The 10,976-nt window shown below is 43.6% G+C and overlaps 1 protein-coding gene across 1 annotated transcript in view; it reads right to left on the bottom strand.

Moving 5' to 3' along the window:
• The window catches only part of map3k22 (mitogen-activated protein kinase kinase kinase 22), a 42,127-nt gene that overhangs the window by 6,262 nt on the left and 24,889 nt on the right, over positions 1-10,976 (bottom strand). Inside the window, exons 9-16 of the mRNA XM_007555550.2 lie at positions 9,294-9,427; positions 8,653-8,726; positions 7,553-7,614; positions 5,329-5,400; positions 4,447-4,611; positions 2,910-3,058; positions 2,659-2,790; positions 186-315 (exon numbers count right to left, since the gene is read on the bottom strand). Coding sequence (XP_007555612.1) covers positions 186-315; positions 2,659-2,790; positions 2,910-3,058; positions 4,447-4,611; positions 5,329-5,400; positions 7,553-7,614; positions 8,653-8,726; positions 9,294-9,427 — 918 coding nt within the window. The remainder of the gene's footprint in view (positions 1-185; positions 316-2,658; positions 2,791-2,909; positions 3,059-4,446; positions 4,612-5,328; positions 5,401-7,552; positions 7,615-8,652; positions 8,727-9,293; positions 9,428-10,976) is intronic.

Here is a 10,976-nt window from a genome sequence, read left to right as displayed (position 1 = left end):
TGATTTACCACCAAAATTCCCCCTAAAATACGTTGAGGTTTGCGGATGTATTGTGGGGGGGAATGAATACTCTCTCAAAATTTTATAGTTTTCTGAGCAACTGGTTCAGTTTCTCCGAAGTTTTAGAAGTCATACGTCGAATTAAAGCTCCCCTTTGACCTTTACAGGATTCCGGTTTCACTTACCTTTGATGTCCCTGTGCACAATCATGTTGCTGTGCAGGTAGGAAACTCCCTGAAGGATCTGCCTGGTGTATCTCCTTGTCACCTTCTCCGTCAAAGCCCCGTAGGCTTTCAGCTGGTCCTTTATTGAGCCCTGGTGGGACAGCGAAAGAGCAACAACAGCTTTTATGAGAACGTGTGGAAAAATGAATCACGCTCGCGGCGAGATTCATCACAGCTACCAATACACTCAAACAAGAGTTATTTTTGTAATGGAAACGGCGCCTCGCTGCCAAATTCCAAACACGAAACCCAAATATGTAAACAGCGCCGTAAGAGGATTGTCTGATGCTGAGATCAAACAGCGTTTTTGTTCCCTTTTTGAGTTCTTCCAAAGGAAATCTTTGCGGAGTGAAGGTGTGATCCAATACCACTTAAGATGTGATAAAAAAAAACAAAAAAAAAACATGTTTCTCTTTACTTTCAGCTGTCAACAACACACCTCTGAGACAAACCTCAAGCTTAGCCCTCCCACTCTGAACCACCGGCTCCTTCCCCGGGCCACTCAAGTTTTATCGAGCACAGACCCACAAAACCTTGGCCTCTTGTCACCTCCTCCTCTTACATCAGCCAACTCCAACACACTATAAACGTTTCCATTTCCAGACAATGTGTGACTAAGACCGAGAAATTATAGAAAAAAGAAAAGAAAAAAAAAAAAAAAGATCAACAGGCGACAGTCTCTCGCTAAAGAGCTCATTTTCACAGAAAATGATCCCATAAAACAGGCTGTTCTGCTCACATTAACCACTGAGACCATGTTTGGTGACAGCTGGTGACGCTTTTCAAATTGTTTTCTAGCTGAAATCGACTGCAGGAATCTTTCTTAAAAAACAGCCGAGATTTAAACGAACGCTGTGCAGAGTGTTTTTGAGGATCCTCATAAGTCATCATCAAAAACATTTTGAAATGAAGCCACAGTTCAAATACAATACATACTTTAGCTTTCCTTACTAATTATTTGCAAACTAATGTAGCTATGCACTGATCCAAATTTTCCTGGTTATTAATGATTTCCAGTTTTGTTTGAGTTTTTGAAAAAAAAAAAATTCTCTCTAAAGTAAAATGGCAAATAAGACAAAAGCCAGATGTGGGTTATTTGATAGCGGTACTATTTTTTTAAAAATCCTATTGAAAATGAAGCAGATACATAACTATCCCATTTCTGCATCACAGCTTATGTCCACAATCTTAATCTGATGTGATTTTTAGTCAACTCAAAAGGTGCATCAAAGTACTCACTGTGTCTTTATGCATCTGTAGACCAGAAATGATTAAGTTCAGGAATAGCTTTGATGCACCCCAAGATTAGGGGTGAAAGAAATATCAGCTTTAGCATTAGTAATAAAGTTTAAAATCACATAGATCTGAAATATAGTAATTATAGTTCATTAGGCCTATGCCTTTAAGCACAGCCACTATCTAGGGCAACAAGGTTGCTTATTGCCCACTTAGTGAAATCCTGATTCAGGTCAGCACAAGAAAAGTAAGAAACCACAGAAAGCATCGAACTGAAGCTTCATTTGCTCGTCTCTGCAAACCCCCAGCAGGAGTCGACCTCTGTCTGCAGCCGATCACTGATGAGCAACAACAGACCCGGGGTGTAGACACACAACTCTAAGAAATTTCACTTTTGACAGCTAGATTATATTAACTCTAAAGCAGAATGGGCACCTAGTTAAAAATGTCTGTTGCTTAATACATTATAGGCATCGTAACTTAATAAAATCAGACAAGCCATGTGGACAAATTAAACGTTCTTTTCCTGTAAATAATCGTTACTTCGAAGAAAATGTCAAACAAACAAAAAAAAAAAGGAAGCAATTATGGCTGCGTAATCTGATTTATCCGAATCAGTGAAACGCCATCCAACAGTATGAATATCATATTGCCGTGCAAAATGCCTTCTTATGACGACTGGAAATAACACCAAGCTAATCTTGCATTCTAAACAGTCCTTTGCAGTACCTTTAATGTGCAAACTAATACTAAAGATACCGAGGAGCATGTACTGTTGAATGAGGGCACTAAAGTAGCAACCCAACAGTGGAACCACAGGAGTCACCTTCAAAATAAAAGCATTTTCTTTTCACAATACAATTAGCTCTGTGTGCAGAATTTAATGCCTTTGGGCTGTCAAATGCTCAGAGCTCATCTACATAAAATGGAAGGAACTAGTGGAGTTTTAAAATCAAGAAGATATCCTTCTAGCGTCAGGTTCTTCTATGACTCGGAACCAGAATATGCACACAGCAGTCACAAAGTCCTCACCTTTGAAGATAAGTGTAGCAGCTCTCTTCAGCATAAAAGTTTATGCTCAGTTCATGTTTGTCATGTAAATATAAGCATTATTATGTTCAAAGTTCCTACAAAACCAAAAAAAAAAAAAGAAAAACAGTATTCCACAAGCATAAGTACTAGGTGGCAGAATACACACCCCGGGCATGAACTCAACAAAAATAGTGAGTTTTCTATGCTCCAGGTCCCGCAGACAGCCGTAGTACTGTACGATCCTGTCGTGACGCAAGTTCTTCAGCAGCTGGATCTCGCACTCCAGAGCATTCACTTCCTACAGAAAAAACAATCACTTAATATCTTTACATTTATTAAGATTTTTGCAAAAGAGAAAACACACACACAAAAGAATCCAGTAGGTTTATTCCAAACACATTTGCGCACAAACCTCACCTTGCTCGTTTCCTGGCTGTCGGGATCGAAGGGCACCTGCTTGGCGGCCAGCTCGCGGCCTGTGTCTGCGTCGTAGCAGAGGTAGACCTCCCCGAACGCCCCTCGTCCCAAGAGCTTTCCCTGCCGCCAGTTGACTGGCGCCCGTGGTGCTGCAGAAAAACAACACCAGATGATGAAAACCCACCGCTGGATTATTATTTTTTATTTTTTTTGCCAACTAAGCCCCTCGAAGACAGACAGCAACAGCGGAACTGTGATAAACCGATCCGAGCGAGCGCCGAGTTCCAAAGCAATAAAACACTGCTTAGACAGTAAAACCCTCCCAGACGGAATGTCAAATCCACCTTGGTTTGTCGAAGAGCTCCTACCGCAGACCCTCTCAGATTCAGGGAAACCCCAGATAAGACAGCCAGGCAGTGAAAACCGCGACCCGCCGACGCAAAGTTGTCAAAACCTAAGAAAGATCGTCACAGCAGCGCTCATCCGCTTCAGTCCCAGACTCTGAGACTTTGTTTTGGAATTAGCCCGCTGCTTTTTGTGGCCGCATTAGACTAGTTTGGTTGTGCGTGGGTGAGGGCAGCGAGACGGAGACGTCGACCACAGACTGCTGAGCTGAGCTCTGGCAGGATGACAGAGGCTGTTTCTGAACAAACTGCAGATGTGATCAGGGAGCCTGCGACATGGACAGGTCTGCGTCGATCACAGAGGAATTATGCCTGTGGAGACTTACGGCATTACTGTACGTCACTGCTGCTCCTTCACACTCTGCATCACCAGGAATTAAAATAAGGCTGACGGAGGGTTGAAGGGAGAACGGATTATCTTTGATTTGGCACTAGCCGTTTCGGCGTAACAACTCAAGGTTTTCCCCACTTGTGTTAACGGAAAGCGCTTTGCTGAAAAAACCTGCTTAAATATTAAAGCACGGCTGTGTTTTTATCAGTTTATGAGGCTAATTAACTCAGTGTTTAAGAAAAATAATATTTATTTATGTTTTTAAAGAGGAACTAAGCAACAAATGGTTACAAAAAGCCACATGTTCAGAGTTACAACTTAAAGTGTGAAGATTTGCTGGTTGTTTTTTTTTATCATTATTGTAAACAGATTTTTTGTTCCATTTTTGGCTCACCTCTCACACAGTGAGCAAACATTACCCCCAGCCTTTAGTCACCTGCTTGTTTGCATCCAAAATTACATCACACACAAACATCACATCTCATCTGCAGATGGATTTGTTCATCAAACGTAGCACTGATAAAAAAAGAGGAAAAGTTCTGAAACGGATGGACGGAATTTTTAGATCACAGGATATCAAATAACATTTCCCCATACTTGCTTCTTTTCCATACTTATCCAGCCCTAGAACATTTTTCTTGAATTCTATAGTTTTCCCACAATGTGCAGTAACTCCAATCACAGGTCTTGAAAACCGTCAGGAACTTAATTTTACCTGCAGCGGTCTCACTTTGTCTCTTTCGCACATGTTTTTTGAAGACAGTCTTGCACAGACGTTTTCGGGTTAGGCCACTCTACTCACATTTGGCTGTGCCGCGCTGGCAGCTTTTGTCGGCAGTCCGGCCCAGCGAGCGCAGGTCGCTGAACGTCAGCGAGCTGTCACCATTGTAGCTGCGTGTGCGACTGGAGGGAACCAGCTGGAAAAGGTTCTCCTGGGGCATGAAGCTGCGCGGGAGCGTCCTGCGACCTGCAAGCAGAAACACACTGGTGACTTTTTTTTATTTTCTCTCATTCTGTTACTCATTAGAGGCCAAGACTCAACGCCGGCCAGTCTCTCTCACCACTCAGTCCCACTTCCCTTTAGACAGGAAGAAGGCCGCTGTATTTTTATACAAGTTTGGGTTCGCCACAGGGAGACATAAATCACAGCTAGTCAAGGTTAGCCTCAGAGTGAGCAATTACTTGCAGCTGCCTGGAACAAGCGCTGCAACACTTAATGCACCAAGTTTATATGAGAGAAGTGTTTCGTCAGGGGCTAAAAAAAAAAAAGGGGGGAATGTTGAAGTAGAAAAATTATAATTCAGAAGGGGTCAGCTCCCAGACGCTAATGGCGCAGAGAACAGATGATTCCCTCAGTGCGTATGGTTCCGAACAGTGCCCAGACGATGTATATTCAGATTACCCACCAATAATGTCATTGCTTTGTGTAAAGCAGGAGGCAACTATGGAACTGACACACCAAGTTTATCTTGTCTGATGTCTTTCCAAGATATATAACCAAGATCTTATTGTTAGAACTTTGAATTTTTCCAGCCAGGAACCGCTAATTTGCTTCAATCTCGACAACCTGCCATAATGTTCCAGAAAAGAACTCTTTAAAATGAAAACCAACACGCAATGTTTTTGTGCTTTCTTTATTTAAGCACAAGAATCTGTTGACTTTGTAGCAAAGGTGATTTCTTACGCTCGCCGTAATCCTTGCTGCGATTGGGCAACTGGAACTGCCGTGGGAAAGTTCCTCCCTTCCCGTGTCGACCTGAAAGAGGGAGCAAAGAGGTAAAACCTTCACTCGCCGAAACGTTTAGTTTTCCCTTATGCCCCATCCACCTCTCGGCACCTCTCGCTTCAAACCTCATGCGCTCCTCTCCAAACGTGCACCGACGCAATGATGGAGTGCAATGATTAGAGAAGCTCGCATTTCCATAGATCACATCTGACAGGTCTCAGCGCACTGTTCCTGCTCATCCGTGCATGTCAAATCAGAGTTGAGCTCAGCAGAATGACACGCAGCTTTCCACACATGTAGCCCCGCTGATGCAGATGCTGCTGCTGCTGCGTCACCCTGATGCAGCCCAGGCAGAAACTTGAAACAGTCCTCCACTCTGCGGAGGCATATTAAAGGCAGGTGGGGAGCCCCGTTGACGCACGTGCGCGGCGACCCTCGCAGCACACGCGCTAGAATAGGAGTGGTGATGGTAATGGTGGGGGGAGCGGGGGGGGAACTGGGTCTCAATTGAAAGCAGCTGTTCCGTCACATGATGGCCTGCTCCAGCGCTGTTATTGTGGTTGTATCCCCATGGAGACGGGAGTTATTTTCTGTGTTTGGTAACATGGGACGGAGAGGAAAAATCTACTCACAGGGAATGATAAACACCGTAGGCCGTGACAGGAGGGGGCTGGGCTCTGCATCTGAGGAGAGGAGAGCCTGTGTGTGTGCAGTTGCGTCCTAATGTACCGTGCCGTGCACATGATTTGCAGCATTTCTTTCTTTTTTTTAAATTTCTTTTAATTCGGTGTGTGATGGGGAGCGAGCGGTGCGAGGCAAAAAGAAGAGAGCAGACTGGGAAAGCTGCTCCGCTCGGAAGGGTCAGTGTGGCGTTGTCTGCCATGCTGCTTTCTTTGATCCGTGTTCTGAAGACACAGACGGGAACCCAGGGGACCCGAGTAGAGGGGCTTCAAGGGGCTGATGACTGGTCATGAAAAGCCACTGCTTATTAGGGCCACTAAAAAAAAAATAAATAAATAAAAAGGTAAAAATGAACAGCGCCCTCAGACTACTGACTTTTAATGCGTTGTGCTGGGATTTTAAGTGACGGATCAGCACAGAGTAGAAGGAAAATGACGCACTGCTTTCAACAAACTTTCAAATAAAAGCTATTGCTCTGACTTTAATTTTGATGAATTAATTAAATGGATTTTAAAAAGACGTAAAAAAAACGTTTTACTTAACTAATTGCATTTTTTCCGTTTTACATAAAAAGGTCCGCAGCTGAAGCCTTTTATACCGCGTTTCTGGGATGCTCTTAATTCTGACGTCTGCAAAACAACAACAAAGTTGCTTCTCTTGTTAATTTTTGCTTCGACACACAATCGAAAGGGACGAGGGACATTATCGTGTACAAGTTCTGCTCAAAGGAGCACCAACGCTACTTGAGCCCAAACTTCCGTCTCCGTGGTAAACGTGTTCCAGCAAGCGCATACATCCCCAACGGTAATGTCAGCGTTCACAGTTCACATTTCTAAAGAAGTGGTTTTCCAAGAAGTTTCATGAATGATCAGGAGTTCCTGAAAAACTTGAAAGAAACTCCCTTGAGACTGCACCAATCTGTTGGCTGAATAACCCAAATGCCAGATGTTAACACTAAGTAACACTTTTGTTGAGCTTATGTCCATTTAATCAGTGATTTAGCAGCAAAAAGGGGTCTTACGTTGAAAACTTTGCTTACTTTGTCAATATATTGTTTTTTTGTGAACAATCGATTAGTTTCAACAATTAATTGCAGACCCTGCAATTAATATGACAAGAAAAATTTTAATCAAGTCACAATACTATTAAAAATTTTAATATGACGAGCATTGGTTTTCATTTCCCCCAGTATCCTGATACTCCCAATTACCTTCAGGAATCATTGAAATAGTAGATAACATAACTGGAACTGCATCTGAGTTGGTATGTGATGAGGTTTATTAGAGAACATTATTCAACAAACACCATTATAAAAGACCAAGGAACACAGAAGACAAGGATAAAAAGCTGTAGAGAAGCTTAAAACAGGGACTTCTAACTGGGGACTGTTAAATCCATCATCAGAGCATGGCACGGATCCAAATCTTCCAATCACTAAACGGACAAACTAGACAATCAGAGAGAGCACTGAAGTGGCTGCGGCAGATCGTCTGTCTCTTACCTTTGTATTCGTAGTTGAGGTTCAGGTAATTGTTATCCCTGTTGTTCTGTGAGAATGGAGGGCTGAAATGATAAAGAACAAGTAGAAAAAGTTCAGGAATCATTTGCTTGTTTGGTCGGTAATCCCTCCTCCCTTATCTTTAAAACAGAGACTGGCCGGCAGCAAAGCGGAGCCTCGAAATGCTGCTTGTGTTGAAAGTATTTTACGGTTAGACACTCCGGGTGTTTCAAGAACAGTGTTCTGAATTACAGCAGATAAGCTGGGACCTCTTTGTAATAATAAGACGACGAAAACAGTGAGGGAAAAAAAAAAAAGACGTTCTGCCATTGCTAACCTGGCAGTCAAGCTGAGTGTATTGTATATTCTTAAATGCACTCCCTTCCCATCCCCGGTTCTTTAGCCCTCCAAACCTCCCACTTGCCCTGGGTGTTTGTGACCAGCCCCTCCAGAGAGTGACGTCTCTGCTGACCGCAGGGCGGCGCGGGGCCACGAGACCCTGGATAAGGGGCACGCATGCCCGCTCGTGGGGAAAAGTTCCATGCACTTGTTTCCTGCCATTGTTCTGCAGCCTGGAGCGCTGATAAGCCTTGTGCAGGTAGAACTGTTTCCGTCCTCCCGCTCTCTCGAACCTCGCTCTCGCTTACTTTTTTATTTTCCTTTTGACTCTGACTCAGTCCTCTCTCTCTCTCTCTCTCTCTCTCTCTCTCTCTCTCCCCCCGTCTCTCTCTCTCTCATGTCGGTTTCTCTGTTTTTTTTCCTTTCTTGTTTTCTGGCTCGGTCTTTTCACCGTCTCGCTCCGTCCGTCACATCTCCCACTCAGTGACCAATATCCTTGCTCCCGTGATAACAGAGGAATCCAGGCGTCCAGATAAGAAGTTTAGTCACTATAGCAACAGCAAAATGACCTGATTCCGATTTTCTTCCCACACAGTCAGCCCAGGAAAGGGTCAGATATACAAACTTCAATCTGTTGCAGCTTTGGTTAGTGCTTTTTTTTTTTCTTTTAAACCAATCTCATATCTCCAACGCTGGTTTGGGAACATAAATATGAATCTACATAAATGATGATCGTGAATCCCAGCGTCTGCACCAACACTCACCTGTCCAGAGCTTGATCTATTGACTGACAGCTGCTTGACAGCGAGTTGCCTGCGCTGCCGAAGGGATCCAGCATCTGACAGATGCAATGACACAGAGAGAGCAAAGGTCACATGAGCAGACAGTGATATGATGGAGATGGAGACAAATGGATTTGAGTCTCCGGCATTTTGCCGCACAGCAGAATTCAAATAAAGATTCAGGTTTTATTCACAAATGTCAAGCAGCTGAATCAGAATTAAAAATGTTCATTCTAGAAGGCAAGAAAAAGAAAACTGCTTTATTAAAGTATGAAAAACGTGAAGCTGTGAAAGGTTTGGAAACTTTTGTATTAAAAACTGTCAAAAATGAAAAGGGTAAAAAAGTTACACCTTTATTTCACTAAAGAAGTTATCAGAAAACGTTTCTGAGATCGACTTTCACCTTTTTTTTTGTTCTTTTTTGCTTTCACAAAACATGAATGCATTAAGCAAGATTTTTCAGTCAACTCCATAAATGTAAATGTCTGCAAATGTAATTTCAGACGCAGAATGAAATCTTTTCGGCCTTGAAATGAAGATCGCTAAGCATAAAAGACATTTTAAGACGTCTCAGAAACCCTGAAAACTGTTGAACAACATTTGTCACGGGGAGCAGAGCTTACGTTCTGGTCTGAGGTCTCTGGGATGAACTCCCCCTCGCTGTGGATGCTGGTGTACGAGCCCTGACGAGCGATCTGCTGCTGCTCCTCGGGGACGCTGCCTGGAGGCGGGGACGTCCGGCCGGTGTGGAGAGAACCTGAGAAAAGCCGCCGGTTGGAGGATGAGAAGCAGGAAAAAAAGACGGAATGCAGCCGAATCAAACGAGGGGTGAGGAGATGAAGAGCGTCGACTGAGGGAAAGATGGAGTAGGAGGGAGAGCGTGTTATTCTTGGATTCAAGTTCAAGAGAGTCGGAGATGATTTACTAAACCACGGTGCCGCCACCTCTAACCTCAATTACTGTGACAAACGTTGGCCCTGCCTGCCACGCTGCAGCAGAGCCTGAGGACTTGTCCTTGGAACAGAGACTGAAGCTATCACTGATTGAGCTGAGAGGGGTTTGAAGAAATTCACCAGAAAAAAAAAAAAAAAGCTTAAATTGAACAATCGTAAACGTGGAAACTACAAATCTTTGTTCAACACAGGTCGGTGTTCTCCTCACTGCATGATCTCCCTCCCCTCTCCTGCTGTCGGATGTCTTCAAGGCACCCAGGCTCACATCACGTCTTCGCTCAACCGTAGACCGTGACCGCGCTCTCCTGTCGCCTCCTATCTGCCGCCACTCCTCCTCCTCCCCCTTCTCTTTTCCTGCTTACAGCAGGACAACAGATGTGACTGATGGGTGCCGGTACAGGGACAGCATTCAAAAAGGAGATAGATTGGCGTGAAATTTCAGTGCTTTTCCTTCAAAACTGGAAAACGCAAACGGCTTGCTGCTGCTCGTGTTTAAGATTTGGAACCCGCGAGTTAAGACGTTGACCTTTCTGAGCGGAGCTGATGTAAAGGACGGAGGAAAAAGCCGCTCCGCAGAGAAGACTTCCTCTTCACGCCGAGTTACCAGACGTGCCAGGAGGGACAACAGACCTGCACTGCGCTGTGTTATCCAGCCACAAAGACTATGACACGACACCAATCTGTCTGGGAGGATTACTTTGACATTTTGGGGAAACATTCGTCTCACTCAGCGTTCGATTAAAAGATTAAATCTACAATAATCCGCTGTTTCCCCCCCCAAAAAAAAAAAAAAAAAAGTAAAATGTCAAATGATGCCTTTATAAGGTAAAAAGGGATTTTTCATATGCTGGTGGTGGCTTGCTCTGAAGGGAAGTGCGTCCTTGCTTTGACATGACGTTTCCCTGCCTTCGCTTACAGTTTGCGTCTTCTGTTCTGACCGGCAGCAGCCTTCATTTTTCAAAAAACATTTATTGTGACAGGCAGAAACAGGAAAAAAATAAATAAATAAAATCCTGAAAGTAGAGGATTCCATGCAAAGTGTCCTGATCTGAGTTTTTAAACCCAGCAGGTTACCAGTAACAGGTTTTATTCTAATTTATTTAGTCTAAACAGCCCATAAGCAAAGATGCACCAATCAGAAACATCAAAGGCCATTTCCAGCATCAATCTCCCCAAGAACTCTACTAGTAATATTTTTTTTATCCTTCCTGTGACAACATCACACCTCATGTGCCAAATACAGTAGAAAGACAAAATGATTACAGAGATTAGAGTTTTTGGCCTGAAGACTGTAGATTCTTAACTTTACTTTGAGATTTCCAAACATTTACCAGCATTTCCAAATCCAACATG

This window comes from Poecilia formosa, unplaced genomic scaffold (assembly GCF_000485575.1).
Source record: "Poecilia formosa unplaced genomic scaffold, Poecilia_formosa-5.1.2 Scaffold71, whole genome shotgun sequence".
NCBI classification, from domain to species: Eukaryota; Metazoa; Chordata; class Actinopteri; order Cyprinodontiformes; family Poeciliidae; genus Poecilia; species Poecilia formosa.
This window is presented reverse-complemented; position numbering and strand designations above follow the sequence as displayed.